Source organism: Sminthopsis crassicaudata, chromosome 2, assembly GCF_048593235.1.
Source record: "Sminthopsis crassicaudata isolate SCR6 chromosome 2, ASM4859323v1, whole genome shotgun sequence".
In the NCBI taxonomy this organism is placed as follows: Eukaryota; Metazoa; Chordata; class Mammalia; order Dasyuromorphia; family Dasyuridae; genus Sminthopsis; species Sminthopsis crassicaudata.
In genome coordinates this window covers 272521548-272548022 of record NC_133618.1, presented here as the reverse complement: position 1 = coordinate 272548022, position 26475 = coordinate 272521548, and the positions used below count along the sequence as shown (strand labels likewise).

The 26475-nt window shown below is 36.0% G+C and overlaps 2 protein-coding genes across 8 annotated transcripts in view; both read left to right on the top strand.

The window, feature by feature from the left end:
* TMEM87A (transmembrane protein 87A) overlaps window positions 1–22236 on the top strand; it is a 35889-nt gene extending 13653 nt beyond the window's left edge. Inside the window, exons 7-20 of one of the 6 annotated variants that reach the window (XR_012486402.1) lie at window positions 1535–1649; window positions 2280–2341; window positions 5092–5275; window positions 5821–5920; window positions 6758–6851; window positions 8427–8511; window positions 11655–11752; window positions 15458–15516; window positions 15747–15850; window positions 17274–17347; window positions 17626–17687; window positions 19073–19128; window positions 19764–19794; window positions 20951–22236. Coding sequence is in view for 5 of the 6 variants with exons in the window: in XM_074289373.1 (XP_074145474.1) it covers window positions 1535–1649; window positions 2280–2341; window positions 5092–5275; window positions 5821–5920; window positions 6758–6851; window positions 7702–7777; window positions 11648–11752; window positions 15458–15516; window positions 15747–15850; window positions 17274–17347; window positions 17626–17687; window positions 19073–19128; window positions 19764–19794; window positions 20951–20992 (1164 nt within the window). In the remaining variant the exon portion in view is untranslated. Of the gene's footprint in view, window positions 1–1534; window positions 1650–2279; window positions 2342–5091; window positions 5276–5820; window positions 5921–6757; window positions 6852–7701; window positions 7785–8426; window positions 8512–11643; window positions 11753–15457; window positions 15517–15746; window positions 15851–17273; window positions 17348–17625; window positions 17688–19072; window positions 19129–19763; window positions 19795–20950 lie in introns of all 6 variants that reach the window. The other 5 variants (XM_074289375.1, XM_074289377.1, XM_074289373.1 and 2 more) reach the window with 5 other exon arrangements.
* Window positions 22237–23975: 1739 nt separating this feature from the next.
* The window catches only part of VPS39 (VPS39 subunit of HOPS complex), a 58031-nt gene continuing 55531 nt past the window's right edge, over window positions 23976–26475 (top strand). The window contains exon 1 of one of the 2 annotated variants that reach the window (XM_074289370.1): window positions 23976–24224. In XM_074289370.1, coding sequence (XP_074145471.1) covers window positions 24152–24224 — 73 coding nt within the window. In that variant the 5' untranslated portion in view covers window positions 23976–24151. The remainder of the gene's footprint in view (window positions 24225–26475) is intronic. The other variant, XM_074289371.1, reaches the window with a different exon arrangement.

Below are 26475 nucleotides of genomic sequence, written 5' to 3'. Positions count from 1 at the left end.
GAGATAAATGACAAAGGAAGGGCACTATCATTAAGCTGGACTGGGAAAAGCTGCTTGCAGAGGTTTGGACTTTGGGTGAGACTTGAAGAAAATCGGGCAAACTAGGAGGTAGAGTTTAGGAGGAAGAGAATTTCAGGCATGGGGGACATCAAGTGAAAATGTTTTAAATTGAGAAATGGAGAGTATTATTTAAGGAATAGTAAAGAAGCCAATTTCATTGGATGAAGAGTAAAGTGTAAGGAGATTGAAAATGTAGGGAGGGGTCAGATTATGGATGGCTTTAAAAACCAAACAGAGAATTTGATATTTCATCTTAAAGATAATAGAGGCATTGAGATTGGTTTAGTTTGTCTAGACTTGCATTTTAGGAAGATTAATTTGGTGATTGAGGGGAGATATTCTATAGTGAGGACAGACTTGAAGAATGGAGTAGAGAAGTCTTTTAGTCAGACTAACCAGTGGGCTCTTGCAATTGTCTAGCTGTGAGGCAATGAAGGTCTGGATCATAACAATGGCACTATTAGAGGAGAGATATTATAAAAATAGAAATGGTTAGACTTGGTAGGTAACTGATTGGATATAAGATGAGAGAGGCCGACACCTAAGTTGTGAGCTTAGATGACCAGGAGGATGATGACACTCTTGACAGTATCAGGGAAGGTAAGAAAAGGGAAGATAATGAGGGACAAGATAATGAGTTCAACCTTGGACATGTTGAATTTAAAATGTGAGATATCCATTTTGAAATGTCTGAAATAGGCAGTTGGAGATATGAGACTGGAAGTTAGGAAAAAGATTAAACAAATAGTTTTGAAAATTATCTGCATAGAGTTCCTATCTATATGAAATGAAATAGTACAGAGGGTTAAGAGAAGAAGACTTAGGATAGTCCTGGGGGACACCTACCATTGGTGGATATGACCTAGATGAAGATCCAGCAAAAGAGAAAAAAAGGAATAATCAGAAGGAAAACCAGGAGAGAGTATGATCTTGGAAACTGTGAGAAAGGAGTTTCAAGGAGAAAGTGGTGATGGACAGTCATATTAGAGGCTGAAGAGACTTCAAGAAAGATAAGGATTAAGAAAAGAACATTTAATTTGGAGATTAAGGGATCTTTTAATAATTTTGAAGAGAGGATTATCAATTTTAGAATTAACTTCATTTAATGTTTCTAATTATCTTTATTTCTTATTGTAGTTAGAAAATATTAAATACTTCTGTGTGGTTCAGTGCTTGTATTTTTAAAAAGTCTATTACAATAAAAACAATCTTGTAAATTCTTGTTTTTTAAATCATTTTGAAGCTAGTGTTTTATTCTTTGTGTGTATGCGTGTAAGTATATGTGTGTACATGCATATATATATATATGCATGTACACACATATATTTCAGGCATACATAAAATTTAATAGTAATGGACCAGATTAAAAGAATTTTTCCCTAGTTTCTCTTTAAGTTTTAGTAATAAAATTAAAAGACTTGTGGGTAGCTTGTGTTCTTAATTCTCACAGACTTAAAAGATTTTTTTTCTTCAGGCAACGAATGCTGCTATTAAAACTTGGCAAGATGGACCATATATCTTCATTGTTCAGATTGGGATTTCATCCTCAAAGGAGTTCAAAGAAGCACCACAAAATAAACTTTTTACCAGTAAGTTTCCATTCCCCTAATGCTTTTATGTTAATAATTGTGTTTAGTGTTTGAGTAATTGTGTTGTATGCATTGTTTAACTGCTATAGGGAACAATTATATGTAATTATTCTTTATTCCTATCCTTGTAAAGAAATTTTGTATTTCAATGCAGAGTAAGGGGAAAATGAGATTCCAACATTCATGAAACTGTGATACTGCTCTTAAGACTCTCAAGACTTAATACTAACTCTTTACAACTGTTGTCAAATGTTCTTGTGAAGGGATATTCCTCTTGTTCTCAAGGGTGTTCATTTCTGGAGGAGGTTGGTGGTGTGTTCTCTTATTTGTTTCCTCTTTTGGTCTTAATAGTCCAGTGGTTTAACTCAACATGGATAGTTTTGTTTGATTTCTACTTAGAGAAATTTGCTTCTGATTAAATGATAAAGAATGAAAATATACCTGGTAACGATGTTTTTACTTAGCAGAGGTATGTAATGATTACTGTTATGTGTGTTAAATTAAATTTATTAGGCCAAAGCAAATGGTTTCATAAGAGTTTCTCTACTTAGGTCTTGGTAATATAAGGATGATATTTTTCATCTTCCTACAATCTCTTTAATACTGGATTTTGTTGTGTCTTTGTTTCAGTGACTGTGGAAGTGAAGGGTCCCTATGAGTACCTCTCTCTTGCAGAATATCCCCTCATGATTGTAAGTAAAGTAATATTATTTAACTCCTGGACAGAATGAATTAATTCAGCTTGAAAATTTATCAGATGTCCTGTAATACTATTTCACAAGATTTTTTTTTTTTTTTTAATTTTCCCCAGTTACATGTAAAAACAACACTTTTTTTTTCCTGGTAATACATGTACATTCTTTTATATTTTTTTATATATGTACACACACACACACCTATTTCCTTATGAATCATGTTTGGAGAAAAAATCAGAACAAAAGGGGAAAAAAGGTTTTGAGAGAGAAAAAAGCAGAATAAAAAGAAAAAAAAATGAACATAGCAAATGTTGATTTACATTCAATCTCCATTGTTTTCTCTCTGGATGCAAATGGCATTTTCCATCCAAAATTTATTGGACTGCTTGGGATCACAACTTCTGAGAAGAACCAAGTCTTTCATAGTTGATCATCACATAATCTTGCTGTTACTGTGTACAATGTGTTCTTGGTTCTGCTTGTTTCACTCAGCATCAGTTCGTGTAAATCTTTCCAGGCTTTTCTAAAATCAGCTTGTTCATCTTTTTTTATAGAAGAGTCATATTCCATTATTTTCATACATCATAATTTATTCAGCCATTCCCCAATTGACGAACATCTATTTATTTTCCAATTTTTTGCCATCACAAAAAGAGCTGCTACAAACATTTTTATACATGTGGGCCCTTTTTTCGCTATGATTTCTTTAGAATATAGATCCAGTTGTAGCTAATTCTTCAGTTATAGCATAACTGGATCAAAGAGTATGCACAATTTTAAAAAATATATCTTTTTATTTTCAAAGTAAATGCAAAAATAGTTTTAAACATTCACCCTTGCAAAACCTTGTCTTCTAAATTTTTCTTTCTCCTTTCCTCCCATCTCCTTCCCTAGAAAGCAAGTAATCCAAAATAACTTAAACTTGTGCACTTCTACTTTTATTGTGTTGCACAAGATCAAAAAGGGAAAAAAAAGGAGGGAAGAAAACAAGCAAACAACAAAAATAGTGAAAATACTATGTTGTGATACACATTCAGTCTCCATAGTTCTCTTTCTGGATTCAGATAGCTCTCTCCATCATGTTTATTGGAATTGGCCTGAATTACCTCATTGTTGGAAAAAAACCAAGTCCATCAGAATTGATCATTGTATAATCTTATTGTTGCTATGTACAATGTTCTCTTGGTTCACTTAAGTTTCTCCAGGCCTTTCTGAAATCATGTACCATAACTTATTCAGCCATTCCCCAACTGAGAGATATCTACTCAATTTCCCAGTTCCTTGCCACTACAAAAAGGGCTGCTACAACTATTTTTGCACATGTGAGTTCTTTTTCCTTTTTTATGATCTCTTTGGGTTACAGACCCAGTAGAGAGTACTGCTGGTTCAAAAGCTATGCACAGTTTTATTGACCTTTGGGCAGAATTCCAAATTTCTAGATGCTGCTTTTAGTATGGACTCTGCTTCCTACTAGTTATGTGATTTTGAGAAAGTTTCTTAACTTTGGTTAAGTGAACTTTTTAAAGTGAGTTAGACTAGTTAGACTGATTTGTTTTTTTTTTTTTTTTTAATATACAGAGGGGCATCAGAATGACAGATTTGGATATTTGTTTTTTATGAATTTTTATATTCTCTTAGATAAGCCATTATCACCTGATATGAGTTTTCTTTAATTCAGTTTTATTTTCAGTTGCAAGTTCTCTCCCTCCTACTACTCTCTTTCCTACATATTGAGGAGGCAAAACTATTACAAACACTATAGTCAAGGAAAATAAATTCCTGCATTATATGCCCTACTTGCATGTTTCATCCTGAGTCCTCTGGAACTGCAGTTGGTTCCCTTGTTTTAATCAGAGTCTTTTAGTCTTTCAGAATTGTTGTCTTTACTGTTGTTATTGTATAAATTGTTCTGCTTCTGCTCACTTCTTTTTGTATTAGTTTGTCTCCCCAAGTTTTTCTAAAACCATCTACTTCTTTCATTTCTTATAACACAATTGTGTATTCTTTCATATCCATATGCTAATTCAGCCATTCCCTGTTGGTGGGCAGCCCTCTTGGTTTCCACTTCTTTGCCGTCATGAAAAGAACTATTAACATTTTTATACGTACAGGTCCTATTTCTTTTTCTTTAGTCCTTTTGGGATATAATCCTAGCAGTGATAACATTAAGTCAAAGGGCATTTTTCTTTTTATTCTCTCCTATTTTTCAGAGTTACCATTTCATTTTGTTTCATTACTCTAGGTTGAAGTCAACCTTGCCAAGTCCCTTTTCCACCCTAATGTTTAGTATTTTCATGTATTTTTAGACTTACTCAGAGAACTACATTTAATGAAAGAGTGAAGTTGCCCTTGACAGCAGCACATTTATGTGGTCTCCTTCTGTGAAGAGGGAAGCACAGCTTCCCTATATTTGAATTGGTGAAGCCCAGAAAAACAGTGATTTGATAATGACATCTCCTGAATGTCTGCATCAAATTTATGTTTTGCTAAGGATATGTAGCTGTGCTAACTTTAGAAATTTGGGATTGGGGGGAGTGGTAGCCAGGTAGTGCAATGGATAGAGCACCAGCACCAGGAGAACCTGAATTCAAATCTGGCCAAGACCCTTACCACTTCCTAGCTGTGTGACCCTGGGCAAGTCACTTACCCTTAATTGCCTCAGCAACAACAACCAAAAAAGATAATAGAAATTTGGAATGACCTCAATCCTAATTTGCCTGTTTAACTCTTATCCACCTGGATGACAGTTCTTCATGGTGATGTGTATCGTGTATGTCCTGTTTGGTGTTTTGTGGCTGGCGTGGTCTGCTTGCTACTGGCGAGATCTCCTGAGAATTCAATTTTGGATTGGTGCTGTTATCTTTCTGGGTATGCTAGAGAAGGCAGTCTTCTATGCAGAATTCCAAAACATTCGCTACAAAGGAGAATCTGGTAAGTGGCTGTAAGGATTTTTAATTTTTCGGGAGTGATTACCTGAGGGATAATAGTATGAGAATAAATTCATATCAACTCTGAGTGATTTATGCAAAATCACTTGATTATGAAATTTTTGGGCTTGGTATATACCTTTGGTGCACAAAATGAAATGTCAACAATGATAATGAAAAATTTCAAGAGAGGAAGGTGAATATGAGCTGAGTAGGAGGGGGAGTGTCATACTAGGTAGAGTATTAGGCCAGTGACCTAAAGCAGTGAGTCCCTTTGGTCTCAGTTTGAGATTCCTCGACTTTATTCTCATCAGTACAGCTAACAGAAGCCATCTGTAAAAGAGAAAGGGGTTGGAATTTTTGTGAATGTTCTTTGATTGTGAAGTTGAACTCACTCTGCAGTGATGTAAGTGGTACCAGCCTAGATGACTTTAAAGAAATTTTCTTCTTCCTAGGAACAGCGGCTACTTTTTCTGAGAATGTTCATTAAGGATCCACATTTACACACATTCATTATTTTCCTTTTCTCTTGTGTGCTTTTCCCTTTAGTCCAAGGTGCCCTGATTCTTGCAGAACTTCTTTCAGCTGTGAAACGATCCCTGGCTCGCACTCTGGTCATCATAGTCAGTTTGGGCTATGGAATAGTCAAGTGAGTAGCAGCTTCTTATAGGAAGTGCAAAAGTCCCTTTAAAGTGGAGGAATAATAAGAACTGGGAATTTCAGACTCCTGGTGTGAGATCTTAGAGAATAGTTGGGATGGGGAAGGATTTTGCAATTACTATGAGGTAAGTGATCTTTAGAAAAGCCTCTCAATTTTTTCATCATGTATTTGTAAAGACTAGTAGAATCTCTGTCCCCTAATAATTTCCTTTAATTTATTTTGTGTGTTCTTATTTTTTTTAATATGTGTAAACATTCTCTCCCCTAATACAATGGGAACTCCATGAGAAGTGGGACTGTTTCTCCCCCCCCCCCCCCCCCTTTTCCCAAATCCTAGCAGGGATTTCCTATTGTTGGAACATAAGAAAAACTTATAACATAGTACAGTATTGAGCTTTTATTTAACAAAGTGAGTTTACCTCCATTGTATAGGGCATCACTTATACTGTTGAAATGGTGTGAAATCAATAAAAACAGATCTTTTTAGGGCTTGGGTATGTATGGCCCCAAACTCTCCTTTTCCAAGTAGAACCCCTAAAAAGAATTTTGATATTTGGTTGGCATTTGAGATTGTTACCTCAGAGAAATATTTATAAAGTACAGTGTTTGGAGGCTGTCCATATAAAACCATCATTTTCTAGTCAAACCATCATTTTCTAGTCCTTCGAGTCGAAGCTGCTTTCTACACATGGATGAATTTATTTTTCTCTTGGTGGGACAAAATTTGATAGTTAGCTGAACCTTATTTTATTTCAGGGGAAACAGATTATATACTATGATACTCTTGCTCAGCTTTATCTTTTTTTTTTTTTTTTGCCCTCTCTAGGCCTCGCCTTGGAGTCACTCTTCACAAAGTAGTGGTGGCAGGAGCTCTCTATCTTTTGTTTTCTGGCATGGAAGGTGTCCTCAGAGTTACTGGGGTCAGTAACTTCTTAATCTGAGTTTTCGTGGTCAGCACAGGTATAATTTGTCTCTGTCCTTAGTGGGTGCAATGGGTTTTTGAAGAACACAGCAAAAAAGGGCAGAGGAAATTACTTTGCTACATAAACCCTTGGCTCAAATGTTTACAGTCTTTCTTTCCAGTCTTCCTTTTGAATCATACTTCTTATGAACTACTTGAGTGAAAGAGTGAATGGTCAAATGAATTACTCTTTAGGTCTTTCTCTTTGATGACAGCAGGACTTTTTCACTCTTGTAACACTGTGACAGACCCTAAAACCATGTTGCTGCTGGTTCTGTTTGACAGTGAAGTTTTTCATTATCAGATAATGATGCTTTTTTCTCTTGTCTTTTTTGTTTTCAAAGCAGTTCTTAAACTGCATCTAATTCACAACATCCTGTGAATTATTTAATATTTATCCTCATTTAATAGGGAAGGAGGAGTTCTTCACCCTTTGAGCATTGGGGTTTATTCGAAAGAAAGATAGAAATTGACCTTTACTGAATAGGCTTTTACTTTCTTGAATGGGAAGGGGACATGGACCTGCATATTCATTTTTACTTGTTTCTTCAGTCAGATATATATTTGGATGGAAGGGGGAAATGCCCCATTATATGCATTTAGAATCATGCAAACAACTCTGCCCCCAAGAAATTTGGGTATAGGGGGTTTCATCAAAGTTAGCCCTGAAGAAAGTGTCTTTGAGATGTCAATTTGTGTTTCAAGTCTTAAGTGTATTTCACTGTTCACTGTCAGCAAGTTTTCCATGGACTTTTAGAATCTTTAACCCTTTATCCTTTTACATTTTCTTTCTGCTTCTCTTACTTTAGTCTTTTCACGGTCCTTTGGCTCTGATAGCAAACCTGGCCCTCTCTGCGATTGATGCCTGTATTATTTTATGGATATCCTTTCAGTAATGTCCTGAATATAGAGTAAACAATTAGTCTACACAAGAAGCTGTTTTTTGGTGGAAGGCTAATGCCACCAGAATCAACCAGATCATAGCATATTTTGTGTTTGTAAATGAAATTACTGTCTTGATTTTAATTTGTGTCTCTGGAAAACTTGCATATTTCTTGTTATTCTTTTTGAAATGATCACGTGTTTCTTTTTTTCTAACATGAGAAGGGCAAAACAACATTTCATCTAGAAATGCAGAAATTTGAAGGACTAATAGCCTGTTTTTATTTCCTTTTTCAGTCTTAATGATAGTTTATAGGAATTATGTACTAGGGCTATTTTTCTGTTGGTTGAGTTACTCCATAATATACCTATGTTAGAAATAGCTCCCTTATCACTTAGAAGAATGTTTTTTATTTTGAGGAGTTCTCATCTGACATGAAATGTTAACAGAGAAATATGCATAGTGAAAGTTTATGAGAAGGGATAAGAAGTGGGTTCTATTTGCTATCATTTAGAATAAGTGCAAAAATAGTTTTGACTACATTAGGATTTGGTGGTGATTTGCTCATATGTATATAGAATTATGTGCCAGTTTCTTTCCTTTGTCTATCCAATCATCTCTTTCTTATTACCTTTTTCTCTTTGTCTCCAGGCCCAGACTGACCTTGCTTCCTTGGCCTTTATCCCCTTGGCTTTCCTAGACACTGCCCTGTGCTGGTGGATATCCTTCTTTATTGGCTTAATTGATGGAATCCCATTTCCACCTCCCACCCCCACCCCACACCTCAAGTTGGGTTTTCATTTATCTTTCCACAACATCTTTACCAATTTTGTTTATTACCTCTTAGTACTGGAGACAGGGTTTTATTTAGGTCTTCCGGCTTGATAGTCCAGGTAAGCAGTTATAATCTCTTATTGTGTCAGAAGGTAGGGTACTGGTACCTGACTGAAAAACAGGAATGTGAACCAGCTTCTAGCCTTTTTTTTTTTTTTTTTTTTTTTTTTTTTCCTTTGGTGAGAATTTTTGTGAGTGTTTCACCTTGATTGTGAATTTTCAACTGTGAAGCCAACATGATATTTGAACAGTTTTAGGAAGAAGTAATAGCTTCAAGTTAGTGGTTGTTACCTTTAGATTTGGTAACTTATTTTGTGAGAGGACATGAAAATTGTGAAAATGAGCCAACTTAAATATAGTGTGACTCGAGGAGCAGGATGAGGTTGATTTGACAATTTTCAAACCTTATGTCAATTTGGTAAAATTTAAAATTTCTGAACAGGACGTATTGCTTGCCTATAAAGCTGACTAAGACAGTGCTCCAGAATGGACATTAGTTTATTTATTACCAAGCAGTTGATAACCAGTCTGTCTTTGTAACTTTGTTTTTCTGATTTGTCAGGGCTATTATATGTATTCAGTTTGGATGTAATTTTTAGTTAGTCATCTTTGTGTCTGACATTTTGTGAAGATGTATAATACCTTTCTCTTGAATAGCTTGTTAGTGTAAAGTTGAAAATAAATGGTTTTGTAAGTGCTGTTAACTTTGGTGCATTGCTGTCATTAAACATGTTTTGAAATAAAAGTACATTAAGCAAGGGAGGTCAAGGCAACAAGCATTTATTAAATGCTTACTATGTGCCAAACATTGTGCTAAGAGCTGGGCATATAAGTACAAGCCAAAACAAGAAAAAACCGGCTCTCACAGAGTTTACATTCTAATGAAGGAAAGGAGCTGAAAAGCAAGGGAGTGGAGGGAGAATTCCAGGAGAGGATAGTACCATATGTCCAGTTATGAATCTAGCTCAATATTTTTCCAAGTACAGTTCAAAAGGAAGTATTAACTGAATGATGCTTCCTTGTAAACTGAAGTAAATTGGGTCCATATGGCCATATCTGTATTTAGCTTAGTAGTTTTCAAAGTGAGGCAGGGTCAAGGACTGGTCCTTTTCACATAACCAGAGATACCTTAAATGCGTATTATAATTCTTAGATTAAAAGTAGCCTAGACAATACCTTGGAGAATGTCAGATTCCCAGTGGTGTGTGTGTGTGTGTGGGGGGGGGGTTTAATATTGATTATCATTAGTTCTTTTTCCCTTATTTTTTACTTTTTAAAACTTATTTTTCCAAACACATGAAAAAGATACATTTTTAGATTCATTTTTGTAAGATTTTGTGTTTCAAATGTTTCTTTCCCCTTTCCCAAGACAGCAAGCAATCTGAAATAGGCTAAATATATGCGGTTCTTTTATTTTATTTTATTTTATTTTTTTTTTCCTGAGGCTGGGGTTAAGTGACTTGCCCAGGGTCACACAGCTAGAAGTGATAAGTGTCTGAGACCAGATTTGAACTCGGGTCCTCCTGAATTCAAGGCTGGTGCTCTATCCACTGCGCCACCTAGCTGCCCCCATATGCGGTTCTTTTAAATACACATCCATATTTGTCATGTTGTGCAAGAAAAATCAGACTGAAAGAAAAAAAAAAAACAAACAAAAGGTGAAAATCCATATTCAGTCTCCATAGTTTTCCTTCTGAATACACATGGCATTTTCTATCCCAAGTCTATTGGTATTACCTTGAATCACCAAATTTTTGAGTAGAGCCAAGTCCATCACAGTTTATCATCACATAATATTGTTACTGTGTACAATGCTCTTTCTCTTGCTTCTGCTTTCATTTAGCATCAGTTCATGTAAATCTTTCCAAGCTTTTCTGAAATCAGCCTGCTCATCATTTCTTATAGAACAATAATATTCCATTATATTACTATACTGTAATTTATTAAGCCATTCCCCAAATGATGGGTATCCATTCAATTTCCAGTTTTTTGACTCTACAAAAAGGGCTGCTACCAGCATTTCTATACATGTAGGTCCTTTTCCCTTTTTTATGATCTCTTTGGGATACAGAGACAATAGTGAGACTGCTGGATCAAAAGGTATGTAGTTTTGTGGCCTTTGAGCATAGTTCCGAAATTGCTCTCCAGAATAGTTGAATCATTTCACAACTTCACTAACAATGTATTTCATTAGTGTCCCAGTTTTCCCATATCCTCTACAACATTCATCATTATATTTGGCTGTCATCTTAGACAATCTGAGGTGTGTAGTGGTACCTCAGAGTTTTAATTTTTAATCAGAGGCCTTTTTCGATCCCTATAGCTATTAGTTAGGTGAACTCAATAGACAATAAGTGCCTAATGTTTGGCAGGTACTTTATCAGATACTGGGAGTATAAAGCAACGAAAAAGATAGCAGTGTCGTTGTGGAGCTCACAGTCTAGTCTAGTGGGAGAGGCAGCATGCCAGTAACTGTGCGAAGCATATATGCCCAAAATAAATTAAAGATAATGGCAGAGGTAGGCCCTAGGATTAATGGGGATAGGAAAGGCTTCTTAAAGTTGGATTAGTATCTTTCTGTCTTTGTTTTATCATATGTTTAATTCTTTGTTTACCTCTTGTATTCTTCAGCAGACTGTAAGCTTCTTGAAGTAATACCATACAGTATTTACTTAATAAGTGTTAAATTGAATATTTTGAATTTATTGCTTATGTTTTTTTTTACTTCATCTCATTTTCTTCTTGATTTTGATTTCTACCTCTTTTTCTTCCCTTTTGTGTTTCCTCTTTTTTTTTTTTTTTTTTTTTTTTTTTTTTTGTTCCTCATTTTGTTTCCTAATTGGTATGGCATTGAATACGATATCCTCTGTTAATTCTCTCAAGTATGGTGGTATTTCTTTGTGATGATAAATGAGAGCTGGTAGAGATAAGGCAGAGTGTGAGGGATTTTGTGGCCTACAAACCCAAATTATTGAGAAATGGAAATCTAATCTGATTATTTCATCTAATTTTGACTTCCTTGACCTACTAATACATATTCATCAGCCTGACTCAAACAATGAAGCTCCTAAAACTTCGGAGGAACATTGTGAAGCTCTCTCTGTATCGCCATTTTACCAACACTCTCATTTTAGCAGTTGCAGGTAAGTCGTGGTGAGTTTTTTGTTTTCCTCTAAAAGAGATCTGTCCAAGGATTTTTAGCCTCTTGCTGTACTATACTGTAATGGGAAATGGAATATAGGAACAGGAGAGAACAATAGGTATAAAGAATGTATAACTTCTAAAGAGTCAAATGATTTAATTTAAATATATCGAGGAATGTAATATGTTCTTAATATAGAGCTCTGTGAAAATGAAATGTAAAGAAAAGATTAGGATGGCCAACTTCTCATCAATCTTGTGGTAGGGCTAATAGGTAGAAAATCCTTCCTCCCCTCAACTATAGATACCAAGCGCATTTAGTTTCATAACTTCATAACTCAGTTCAGCCTTTGTGATGAACAAAGTTCCCTTAATAGCTCCAGCTCTTTTTTTTTTTAATTTTTAAATTAATTTTATTGATATCTTTTTATATCATCTTTGTTTCCAAATGTATCTCTCCTTCCTTCCTTTCTCATTGAATCATCCCTTGTAACAGAGAATGAAAAAAGAGGGGAAAATAGTTCCAAATTAAGTAATATATTGTCCAAATCTGACAGTACACATTATGTTTTACAGCAAGAAAGAATATATGCTTCGATTTAATTAACAAACATCTGTACAAGGCACTAGCCTATTGGGGGTATTCTCCCAGGCCTAACTTCTTCATTTGTACTTGAGATTCATATTTCTAACTTCCTAAAAGTCATTTTCTTATTTATCCTACTTACATCTTAAACTCAGGATTTCAAACCAAGTTTGTCATTTCTCCTCCAAAACAGTTCAATGTCTGTTGATTCTTTTGTACTTTCAGTCTTCTGCATCAGAAACCCTGGAGTAATCTTGGATTCTTTCTCATTTTTTGCCTTTTCTGTAGGCCAGGGTGTCATCAAGCCCTTTTTGGTTATCTTTGAAATACTGCTTTCGATATACCTCTTCCCTTTTATCTCTACTATCACCATCTTGTTTTTACTGGAGGCGTATCTCCATTAAGTAGTAGCTTTCATTCGAACTAGGTTCTTTTCTCCCAGACTTTTTACTCTCATCCGTCTTACAAACAGATCTTTCCATAATAATTTCCACTATGTAATTTTTCCTGTATAGGTTATCTTATATGGCTTCCTCCTACCAGCTAAGTCAAGTTAGAACTTGTTTTCCTGATTTTCAGGGTTCTCTAGGGTCTCCTCCAACCATCCTTATTTCCCACTCTTGAATACACAGAGACTGTATCAGTGACCCCAGTTGCCTTATTTTATGCTCTAGGTGTTCCATACTCCCAATCTTCTAAGTAGTTTGTGTCCATGTTCCTATAAGGAGCTCCTATCCTACTTCTTCCCAATCTTCAGGATTTATTTCATTTGCCACTTGAAACTTTTCCTCATTCCTTGATCTCATCCCTCACAGAACTATAATGGTGCTTTTAGTTAGGACTACTTAGGTTATTTTTTATATTTTTGTATCTAGGTTCTAAAATTTTTCAGGACAGTAGCTCGTTTTATAATTCTTTTGTGAAACTTTCATTTTCCATAGTGTGTAGCATAGGCTATATGAAGGATTTGTTAAAATTTTGTTAATTATTTAGTAGAAGATACAGAATCACTCAGTTTTGACAAGAGTTCGGATACTGCATTAAGGATTTTTACTTATCCTTGGTTTCTGAAAATTTTTTTTATCTGTTTCTTTAGCTGTACTTCCCTAGTTTCATAGTGGTGGTATCAACTAGCTTTATTTAGTTTTGTAAGATTATGGAGGAAGCTATAGATGCTGGTGATTTGAATCATTTCACTGTTAAGTAGTTTCATTGTTAAAGATTTTTTTTTTTTTAAGACATCCAGTTTTGTAACATAATTCTTCACTTTAGTCTAGCCAGTTATGTTTGTCTAGATGTCGCCTTCACTAGTTTCATGCCTTGGTTTAAATAAAAAATTTCTGTGCGAGGTGCTAGCTGCTGGAACTGCAAGGACCAAAATAAGATGGTTTCTGCCCAGGGAGCTTGCAGAAACATAGGGAATAAAGATAAGGTCATTTGGGGAGTGGGAAAACACTCAGAAAAACTGAATGAGAGATGGCATTGGAGTTGAACCTTAAAGGAAGTGGCTATAACTTAAGTTGCATCTGGAATTTAATGAATGATATTGAAATGTTGCTGTAAACTTCAGAGAGAAAAGGTTTGCATTAGCAGCTGTAGAGAGCACAATAGAGTCAGAGAAATATAAGAGAATTTTTGGATAGCATCAAGGTCTCATTAGTTCTTCAGGAATTTGTAGTGACCTTCACTCTGCACTGTTGCATGACTTTCAACGATGTTTAGCATCTTGGAGAATGAGTAAGAAAGGCATATGAGTAAGAAAGTAAGAGACATTTTTTAAAGGTGTCTCAGAGTTGAGAATTGGCAGGATAATAGTGAAGGGATAAGAGTAAAGCACTTTGCATAGTTCAAAAAGTTAACCATTTTAGTCAAGACTGTAAGGGGAAGAAAGTAATCAAAGACCGGATGAGACATGCTGAAGGAAAGCAAGGGGTGGAGTGACTAGAAGTTGTGATAAGGTGAAGAGTTATAGGGAATAAATTAAAAGTAGGGGAACTAACACTTGTGGAGGAAAAGTTTGGGGTGTTGGTGGGATTTGAAATGTGATTGTGGTGAAGATATGTGGAAGTTAGAAAGGTTGATGAACTAGGCGGAGCAGGTTTTTGAGAAGACTGATCATTATGTAATTGAATCCTCTTGAAAAAGGAGAAAATGAACTTATTTTCTTTGCATTGTATAGGGGATGATGGATACGGTGGAATGCCATGTAGTGTCAGACTTGGTGAACTTTTTTTTCCCTTTTTTATTTTACAAAGGATGGTTTCCTGGGTTGGAAAGAGAGGAGGGATCTATTTAGAAATGAAGGTAATATAAAAACAGGACTTGTGAATAAAAATATTTATTTTGGAATAAGTCCATTTTACCAAGTTGATTTGCCTAGCTCTTTAACTAGAAAGAATGCTATCTGTCCTAAAATTGGAACTATTAGCTCAGGTTTTTGTTTTTACATCAACCTCTTTCCCATCTAGAATGGACAAAATAACTTCTCTAAGCCTACACTGAACAAAAAAAAGAATTTGAGAAGATTGATGAAGATAAAAAATGGTTAGCAGTGGTAGAAATTCTGCTACATCTATCCCTTCCTTGTTTAAATAGGCACTGTCCTCGTGTAGGTCTTAAATTATCTCTTAGTAGGTTATTAATTTTTTTCTTTGTCTAATCTTCTTTTAGTAAATTCATTGAAGGCAGACTGGCATTATTCTCTTTCTATCTCCAACTCTTAGTAGAGTGTCTTATATGTAGTTGCCCATACTTTTTTGCTGGATCAAGTTATTTAATTTTTCAAATTGTGTTATGCTTTCAGTCCTGTTTTTCAAATTATTTCTTTATTATCTGTATCAGTAAATATAAGGATAATTTCAACTGCCAGAAGAATGACAACACTGTTCTTCAAAAATTATATGAGTTGAAGGAATGATGAAAAGTATTACTACACTACTTGGATTTTTTTCCTTTACCATCAGTTGTCCCTGGCTAAAGTAATTGGTTGGAGAATTACAAATACAGAATCCTATTGTAGGTGGGATAAAAATAGATGGTCTAAGATGGTAGGAAAGATTTTCTCATATTGAATCATCAGCCAGAATGGTTCTTCTCTGACCAGGCATCCTTATTCCTTTAGCATCTATCGTATTCATTATCTGGACGACCATGAAGTTCAGGCTAGTGGACTGTCAGTCGGTGAGTTGCCAATTGTATCCTGTTTATTGTGTTCTCTTGCATGTAGGTTATGTGTCAGCCCTTCCTAGTTTGGGCCAGGTTTGTGCATTAATTCTGAATCTATTGCTGGGTATTGTGAAGAGATGGGTAGGAAGATAATTTGCCATATTTACTTTTGTTGGCCCATTCTTTGCATAGTGATACTTCACTGTTGTTAATAGTCTTATTTTTTTATTTTTATTTTTTGGCAGGACTGGCAGGAGTTGTGGGTGGATGATGCCATCTGGCGGCTACTATTCTCCATGATCTTATTTGCCATTATGGTTCTGTGGAGACCATCTGCAAACAACCAAAGGTTGGGGCTTATTTTTAAATTTCATTTATTTTTGCTGGAGCAATTGGGGTTAAGTGACTTGCCCAGGGTCACACAGCTAAGATGTGTTAAGTGTTTGTTAACAGATTTGAATTCAGATCCTCCTGACTTCAGGGTTGGTGCTCTGTCCATTGCCGCCTACCTGCCCTAGGTTGGGGCTTATTTTATCTTGTTGAGTATACTGTCATTATGGTAAAGTAGGAGCATCTATTGATGTGGACTTTGGTTCTTTCTTGTTAAAAGTGCAATTTGGACTTCTGAGTCCTCCAGGAATTGTTATGTGTAAATGAAGAGAAAGATATGGGAGAATACTAAACATCCCATTTGGTATCCAACTTGCAGAAGAAAATCAAGAGTTTTATTAAGGATTCCTATTCTTGAAAACTTGTTTGACTGTTTTAGGAAGTTAATTTCTAGATGGTAGTTGGCTTTAGGAAACTATAATTAGTTCTCAGTTATTTAAGGAATAGCTACCAGATAGCTTTGAGAATTATCCATTCTTTTTTTCTTTCTTTTTCTCTCCCATTGGCTTTGAATTTGGGCATTTTATTGTTGGTAAGCATTGTTGATGGAGACAGAGCATAAGACGCTGGTGTAACTAAAACCAGCCAATTTTTCTAATTGATAAAAGACTTAGGGAGAGAAAAGCTTGAATCTCTGGGTTGACTCAATAAAATTTTCAATTGTCTAAGATTGTTATCTTGCCCTTTATTAACAGAGGTAATTGAGTACTTTTTTTGGGAGGAGAGTTTCTTATTAGAGATGTCCAAAAATGGAGTAGTCTGCTTGGCATAGTGGTGGACTCTCTTTTATTAGCAGTCTTCAAGCAGAGGCTGGATATATACTTTATGGGGATTTATTACAGTGAGGATTCCTTTCTAGATTGGATTAATTGCTGATGAGTCCCATTCAGCTCTAAAATTCTGTGATATTGGAGTGAGCTCCAAGGAGGGGCTTTGTTTGTTTTGCATGGGCAGCTGATTGCAGAAATAAGCTGTTTCTCACTTAACCAGGTGTAGAAGTATGGGTCTTGCTGAGTGTTTCAAAGTCTGGACCCTCAGCAGAAGCTTATTAGTTCCAACCAGTGATTGAAAAGTTATTTTCCTTGGGAAGGGACAACTCTTGTCTCATAAATATCAGGCAAGTTCCTCAGTTTAGAGGATTCTCTGATGCTACTTGGTTGCTTCTGTGATAATAAAGTCTCTTTCTCAGAGAAATAAGTCCGGTCTCTTGGTAGTTCTTAACCTATTGAACCTGCTCTCCCACTACAATAGTATATTATTTTTTAATGTATGAATATAAATGCAGTAGTAAAAGTCTTATAAAACTGGCCCTTTTAATGTCATATAATTCAAATATTAGAGTCTTTATATTACCTTCTTTTTCTTCCACATTTTGCCAATAGGTTTGCCTTTTCACCATTGTCTGAAGAAGAGGAAGATGATGAACAGAAAGAGCCCATGCTGAAAGAAAGCTTTGGTAGCTATAAAATTCATCTTGATTGTGCATTTCTTTCTAAAAATGACAGGGATTTTTAGATTTTTGAGTAATAGGCACATTTTACTCTTAAGTTTAACTTGATTTCATGTAAGGAAACTAGATCTTTGTCTTCCTTCATTTCTAGTGTTTTTCTTATCCGTGGTGTAGTAGTACATAGCTGTATTTCTGGATCTGTTTCTATATTCTTTGCTGCTCTGTAGCTATCTGTGGAGCTAATTACACTCTATTTAATTCAATCTTTATACCTTTATTTGCAGAAGGAATGAAAATGAGAAGCACAAAACAAGAACCAAATGGAAATAGTAAAGTGAACAAACCTGTAAGTATAAACTCTCTCATTTAAGCCTCTTCTTTATCTCCCATAAAGTCCTTAAAATTTTGTATATTCTCTGAATTGTAAATAAAATCTAACTTTACCATATAGTTTGTTTTGTTAAAGTATCTCATGGAACAGTGTTGAAAATGTAGATAAAAATGGAATTTATGACCAGTTTTTGATTAAAGCTTATTTTAATCAAATTTATTTTCACAATAGAAAAGTAGCATTGAGCTTTTTTGGATTTGCACTAGTTTTTGATCGTATTTTTGTATTTACCAGATAAATTTGAATTATGGGGGGGGAATCTAAACTATAGCATATATTTACTTTTAGTTTTCTCATTTTAAGATTTTAAATACTTGGTAGGCAGCTAATTTTTTTTTCTTTCTTTTCTTTTTTTTTTGGTCAGGCAGTTGGGGTTAAGTAATTTGCCCACGATCATGCAGCTAGTGAGTGTTAAGTGTCTGAGACTGGATTTGAACTCTGGTCTTTTTGACTCCAGGAGTGGTGTTCTATCCATTGTGCCACTGCAGCTAACTTTTATAAAAATCCATGCATGTTGTATTATGTGCTAAAAGTGTTTCAGGCCAGTCTTAACAGTTTTGTATGCGAGTTTTCATCAGGAAATCACCATTTTGGGTGTAATAATAGGCACTTTAGCTGAAGAAATACCTCACTGATAACCCAAGGTGATCTGTTTTGTAGCAGTTACTAAGATTTTCTTAATAAGAGCTAATCAGTTTGGAAAATATACTTCCATTTCACATAAGGGTACCTTATTCATTATAATGTTTAATGTTTACTCATAACCATATGTTAGAAGGAAAAATCTTTAAAAGTAAAACTATTGCAAAATATTTTTAGTTTGTGTTATCACTTTTTGTTTTTATAATGCGACCATTACTTCCAGGAAATCATCCTTTGATAAAGAGGAAATAGAAATTAGTTTGGTTAAATAATGTATCATCCATCTAGTTATATGCACTTGAAAAACAATTTTCATGCCGGCAGAAACTTAAACTAGTGATTAGAATACAGTACAAGATTGCATCAAATCAAGAATTTAATTTAGCTTGGAATAAAATCATTGAACTTGTTCATCGCTTAGCAACTCCCTTCTGTGAAATTAATGTAACTTTAGTGCTCAAAAATATATTTTTTAAAGTTTTAAGATATTTAAGAATGTATAATATTTTTTGGTAGTCATGGCATTTTGAGGGAGCTATTTTTCATAATAGAAAAGTAGCATTGAGCTTTTTTGGATTTGCACTAGTTTTTGATCGTATTTTTGTATTTACCAGATAAATTTTTTAAAAATTACCTAGCCTAACTCTTGTGTTGTCCAATTTTCATTTTGGTGATATCTGCTAAATTTTGATCTTCAGCAAGAAGATGATTTGAAATGGGTAGAAGAAAATGTACCTTCTTCTGTGACAGATGTGTGAGTATATATGAATTGTGGCTTCAAAAAATTGCTTTTAATTGCCAGAATGATTTTGTTACTTAGTTGATGAACTAGTTAAAATTACAAAATGTAGAAATGATATAAGAATTTGAAATTAAAGAAACATAGGTTGATTAGTAATTTAGATTTTAAGTTTCTAATAAAAATGATAATCAGTTATTTTTATTATTTTTTGCTCACAAAAGGAGAAAATGATTTAAATTCAGCAAGAAACATTTCAGATAAAAGAAAACAAATGAAGTTCATTTAATATTTTTCCTTAATTTTCTTCTTAAGGAAACATTTTTGTTGAGTTAAGAGTAATCTTGCCTAAAATGAAATAATGGAGGAGATTTTTTTTTTTTTTTGAAGTTCTTTGTTTTTTTGTTTTTAAACCAGGGTCCTAAGCATAATAGATTATTAATTAGTATGTAAAATCTTAGTTCTGCTTTTTTTCAGTACTCTTCCATTCTGTTTCTTATGACATATTTCTTGTTCTGAAAGGCCTCCTGGATTTTTTTTGGTACACAAAAGCCCTAGGTAGTTGTAGCAAAGTCTTAATTTGCATTCATAATAACACTTTTTAGAGCATTATGTTCTCTAACTGTTGGTGTCTCTTTTTTCCTCTACAGAGCACTTCCAGCCCTTCTAGATTCTGATGAGGTTAGTAAACAAACTTTTAAAAGTAAACTCTCTGATCTTATTACATGCAAGAGTCATTAACAAGACTGTTTTGACTTTATTTACCTAATGTCCTTGATAACTATTATTAAGGTAAGATACCCTGAAACAATATCTTTCAAGTATTTAGGGAAGGTTTTGTTTCCTCTGCCCCCTTGCTGCCCAAATATTGATAAATTAGACAATCTAGATTTTTGTATAAATTATATATGACCAACTTTTCGTATTTATTAATGTCCTCCTGAGATGACTTTCACTTGATGTGTCCAGGAAATATACAAGTAATTTTAATATTAAACTGTATTTAATACGGAAAATTAAATAGCCCCCAAAATAATACAGTACACCAAAGCAAATGGGATTTTGAATTGTGTATGGTTATTCATACGATTATGTCTACAGCTAGATACAATTAGATCATGTGCAAATTTTTTTTGGTCTTTCTAATAACTGTATAATAATAGGCAACTTCCTTGATTGCTCTTTTCCCAAGTTTTGTCATTGGTATAAACTGAAAACAAATAACTTACAGATATGAATCTTCTGGCCTATAGAATTGAATCTGCCCAAGTTTCTAGTTCTCCTGATAGTCTTCCATGCTGATATTGCACTCAAAAATTATTTCTTTAGCAATACTTACACAGCTTCCACAACTGCATGGTCCCCAAAGGCTAGCACCTAGGACATAACCTTTGGTTGCAGATAAGCTTATATATATATGGTAGTCTTGGCTTTGGCAGCCTTTCTCATCTTTGTGCTTTTTGTCTGGAATAACTTTACAATATTTGGTAACCATATTTACTCATTATACAAGTACAATTTCATTCAAGTATTAAAATTATCAATGGAAAATATAGTGAAAACTGCATACTCTTCCCCCTTAAATATTGAATGGGTGTGAACAGGTCCTTTGGTGGATATATATTTTAGAATATTTAATAAAACCAATAATATATATATAATATGTCATTTTTATATATGATGTAATCCATATATAATATATATTTATATATGTAATACATATATATTTATATATAATAATATATAATAAAATGTCAACATGCCTAATCTAAAGAAGAAAATTTTTGAACAAGAAATTGTGGTCCCTCTAAAATGAGCCTTTTTTTTCTTCTTCTAGGAAAGAATGATCACACACTTTGAAAGATCCAAAATGGAATGAAGAATGGATGGTTTTCAGGGCAGAGCTTGTTAGCATCAGGGAAGAGATCAGCATTTGTGTCAGACTTCTGCTGCTGTTCACTGACTGAAAAAATCAGCACACTCCTGATCTGTGTGTGTGTATGTGTGGGTGTGGGTGTGTGTGGGGGTGTGTGTATGGGTGTATGGGTGTGTATGAGAGAGAGACAGAGACTGAGAGGCATTACAACCAGGCAAGCGTCCCATTGGGAAACAGGTTATAGAATAACAAAATCCTTACAAAAGGTTCTGATTTACGATTCCCCCTCTTCTATTCCAGATTCCAACTTGGATGTTTAAACAAGCCACAAGTATTGTTGCAGCTATATAATTAGACTAAAATTTTAACAAAGGGACAATGTCCATAATTTGTAATGCCAGAAGCAACTGCCTATGATTTTATTTATTTATATTTTTTTTTTTTTGAGAAGTGATGGGGAAAGTTATTAATTATCCTTCAGTTTCCTGGGGAGCAAACATCACACCTTGCAGAGCTAGTTGGGAGACAAAAGGGCCCCTTTGAGTAAGGGAGTCCCCAATGCTATCAGTGATTAAAAGTACCAAAAACCAGAAAGATTTGAAAATGTTAACAGTGGGATTCAGATCATTTTTTAAAAGCAAAATCAAGTGCAATTTTGTTTACAAAATGGTGTATATTAAAGATTTTTTCTATTTCAGATGTAATTTAGAGAGAAAATATTAGCTTAAACTCTTTTGATGTCTGCTGTTGTGACACATCCCATTGCTGGCAATGTGGTGCACATCTGAGAACTTTTAACTACTGCTCTGAAAGCCTCTAAGTGCTGCATTGCTATCTCCTATGCAATGCTTTGTCTGCCCTGGCATTACAGGGATAATAGGTGTTCCCTTGGTATTGCAGCAGGTGTAGAGGCATTTCTTCCACCCGAGAGCATATGAGTAAACTTCCTGCTGGAGGGTACTGCAATGTTTCAGAAGAGGACAACTGATTACAAAGGAAGCAGGTCCTTCCAGCTTAGTTGAATATCCCTGTATGGGGTATAGGATACATTAAGATAAACTTACTGGTGTTGGTTAAGAATGTTTAGAGGCGTCACAAGGGGAGTTGCTGAATTAGAAATCATTTTAAGGACTCCATTTCTGTTCTAACAGTTTTCTCAACTTTTGCCTTCCCAAGTTATGGATTTCTGTTCTAAATACAAAAAGTTCATGCCACTTTTTAATATTAAAAACCTTAAAGTCAAAAAACATTTCTGATTTTTCTTTTCAAATTTTCTGTTTTTAATGACTTTTCTGTTTCAAAGCTCTTATACCCTCTGTTATGGGAAAAATGTTCATTTCCACATTTTTTATTTCTTTGTGGCTGGAAAACTTTGTTGGTAATAGTATCTACTTAAAAAATGTCTACCATCCTTTTTGGGTTGTACTTGCTCTTCCACTTACCAGAAGTTTCACAAATAGATCTTTTCAAGTAACAAAGATTTGAAGAGCTGGTTACTTTCACATGTTAGCTGCCTAAATATTTGCCATCAAAGGCTGGTAGCTAATTTTGATGCTTGCATTTTTGTGCCATAGAATTAAGAAGCACCAACTATGATGTTCCAAGTTTTGATTTCAAATTGTTCAGGACTGGCAATGAAGTTTATATGGTCAAGTCCATGCCTCAGGGGCTGGTAAGTCTTCCCCAGTTGCTGACAATTTTTCTAGATTATTGGAATTTGATGACAGCATGTCATTTGCATGAACATTATGATCAGGAACAACTATCAGACTTTTAGAGTATGTGGGGATGAGACATGGTTCTCTTCCTGGAGCAGTGGCTAGATAGGTTATGTCACAAGGTAGAGACTACAGTGTAACACTAAAACAGATGCCTATCATACCAGTGGGTCACTGTAGCTGCAGGTCTTCATCCCTTTCCAGACATTGACATGCTCTGATCAGTTAATAATTAACTAAAGATGTATAAAACCTTGGTTATATGTGCACATTGCTTGGCACATAGGCGCTTAAATAAATACTTGCTGAATTGAACTAAAAATACATGTTTCTAGTCTAGAATTCTTCCTCCATTCTGAACTTTCAAGAACTTACTTTTTTTAAACTTGATTTTCTCCTGAGTGAATATTGTCCACATTCAGATTATTTTTAGGACTAGGACCTTCATAGAAACTTCATTAAAGAGAATGGAATCTGGGAGTCATTAAATTAACATGTGATACTACAGATAGAAATTGGAGTTACATGCACATCACCCAAGGCCCAAAGGGGAAAGCCCTTAAGTAGAATTTGCTGATGGACAGAAAAAAATTGGCAGAAAATTTTTTCTATTTTTTAAAAAAGGAAACGAATTATTATTGGAACTCAGTAGAGAAGGTAGACACTTGGAATCTGCATCTTGAGTGAGGACCCGGGAAGGGAGAGTGAAGTTTCCCCATTGGTTTACAAGAAGGTCCAGTAATTGAGACCCACTTGGGGGTGGATGAGTCTCACTGCAGCGGCTGGGCCAGTTTCATTTAAGATTACAGGGATCCTAAAGACAGAGAAGACCAGCATCATTTGCCTTGTTTTTCCAGATGGGGCTGCTTTTTGCCGCAGCACCCCTACCCCAAGCCCGCGGTCATTTCGCACCGCTCCTCTCCTTCCTCTCCCCCCTCTCTCCCTACCCCCCTGTTTCGGATGATTGGGGAGAATTTCCCACCAAGAGGTCCACGTTTTGACTTCAACGAATCCATGTGTTCCCATGGGAAATGATGGAACATTACATTCATTTGAATTGTAAACTGTAACTTTATGATTGTTTCCTTCAGTTTTCTTTTAAAAGCTACTCTTTTCAGAAGGGGTCTATGGGTTATACTAGATTGACAAACGGGTTTATGACTCATGGGTCAAGAAGCTCCGGATTACAGTTGCCTAGAAGCAAGTGGGATGTGACTGTGATTCCAAGTTTAGGAGGCGGGCACTCTGGCGGAAGGGGTGGGGCCTCAGCAGCGGAAGGGGCGTGATATCTCCATCGGAGCAGGAAGTTTGTAGCTGTCGCCGCTGTCGCCGCCGCCTCCGCCTCCATCTCTATCCAGGCCGCCGAGGCTGGGGGTTAGTCCCCCTGCCGCAGATCTTAAGTTGCTTTCCACTGGGCCGCTGCGACGCGGCTGTTTCAGCCGCCATGCATGACGCTTTCGAGCCTGTCCCGATCCTGGAGAAGCTGCCGCTGCAGATCGACTGTCTGGCGGCCTGGGGTGAGAGAAGCGGGGCGGGACTGGGAGTGTGTGTGAGTGTATAAGTGTGTGTGTGTTTGTGTGTGTGCACGCGCATGTCTGAGCGTGTGCACGGCTGGGGTTGTATTTGGGGGATGTGACCTCCCCGTGGGGTGGGGCAGGTGGGGTTCGCCAAGCGCTTGGGGTCCGAAACGCATCGTGTGTGGGGGGCGGGGAAGTCCATGGGTGATGGAGGGAACTTAAACTTGGCCGTGGCTGGGAGAAGCAGAGAGGGATGAGTTCTCTGCCTCTGACGGCGTCACTTGGACGTTCTTTCCTTAAGAATGTGGAGTCCGACGGGTCAGTGGACAGAGGAAGTAAGCGGAGCAGTCGTTCCTCAGTCAGGCATTTACTAAGCTCTTACTCTTTGTCCCCCACTGGGCCACTGATACGGAGACGGGGGTGCGCCACCTGCCCCTGACTTGGAGGCGCTTGCAGCCTGACTCTACGCATCGGACGTGCATACCTAAGAGAGACTAGATAGCTTGGGGTCGGAGGGGTGATGAAGGATCCCCAGATGCCCGAACAGCGGCCAATCAGCGTTTTTGAAACTCCGCGCTAAGCACCCGTGTTGTTTGAATTTTTCCTCCTAAAGCTAGTCTTTTCTGGGGGGCACTCTTCCCTATCATTTTAGTTTACACAGCTTACCAAAGACTCCTAATGAATGCATCACCAGCATCTTTCTTTTTTTGAAGGTAAAGTAATACTTTTCAGTAGAGATTCAGAAAGACACATTGTTGAGCTCAGAGAAAGAGGCGGGGAGAGCTAGATCTAGCTTTGTTTTTTTTTTTACTGCTTGTAGCTCAAACTTTGTTTGAAATCGTGGCTGGAGTAGCATCATTCCAAATTGTCATGAGATGTGGCCCATAAATATTGCAGTGACCCATTTGGGATCCACCAATGCAAAGATCTAGGCCTGATAGCTCCAAATTGACCTGAGTGACGAACTGAGTTCCCAAGGAAATGAATGAAAACTATTTGTTTAGTGTGAGTCTGGTGCATGCTGAATTTGGGAGATACAGATACAGAAATAAAGATAGACTTGGCTCTCTCCATGAGTCTGTGCCTTCTGATGAGGGAGACAAAACACATAGACCTAGATTGAAGATATGGTCTATATATACATGTATATATGTATATATGGTCTATATACACATAGGCCTAGATTGAAGAATGGTAAATTGAGGTTTCCTTTCAGGAAGAAATGACATTTTATTTGGTCATGGCTAAGCAACCTAGCCCTATCTCACCTAAGCAAATCTGCTGTGACTACTTCTGCTCCATTTTTCTAAAATCTCTACAGGCATGCATTCAGAAGTGTACTTTACTTGAAATCAGGCAGCCTTTAAGAAGCGGATCCAAATTTTGAGGATCAAGAAAGGATCCTACATACTATAAAATCTCTCTTAAGCTACAGTCTCTCCCCATTAAACTTAGAACAGACTTAATAAAATGTTTGGTTTGTTTATGAGTGATACGTGGTAAATATGGCCTAAGAAGTATATATTACTTTAGAATCTTGACACCTAGAAAGGAAAGGGCTATGCCGTCTGGGCATGTCTTTGGCTGTGGAGTCTCTTGAGTCAACTGGCATGGTCATTTTAGCTAATTTAGTTGCATAATTCCAAACTGCTTCCCACAATGGCCGGACTAATTCACAGCATTACTAACAGATAGATAATAGATAGTTGCTGCCCTTATCAACCCCTCAAATGTTGACTATTCTCACCTTTTGTCATCTTGGCAATTTGCAAAATCTGAGATAAAATATCCGTGTGGTTTTTGATTTGTGATTTGGAGCATTTTTTTCAAACTTTTAGTGATATTTGACAGAACTATTTTTTCCCTAAGGTGCTGGATCATTTTCTGAACTGTCCCATTGATTCTCACATTATATTTTCAAAAGAAGCCTAAGGTTTCTTTTTTGGTCTTCTTTCTTTTTTTCTTTCAACCATTTTTGAAGTCCAGGGATAATAGGCAAAATAGACCCAGATTTGAGAAGTTAGAGCTAACACAGCCTTCAGAAAGATGCTTGATGGTGTTACCTAGGAGCCCAGACATACTTGCTGGACTATGCCCTAGTCAGACCATATATTCAATGTAATATTCAATTCTGGACACCACATTTTAGGAAGGATACTTAAAAATTGGACCATTTACAGTCCCACTACTTATTTGGAGTATCTACTGACTATGAGCCATTTTTGTTTTATGCTTTAACATAAGATCATTC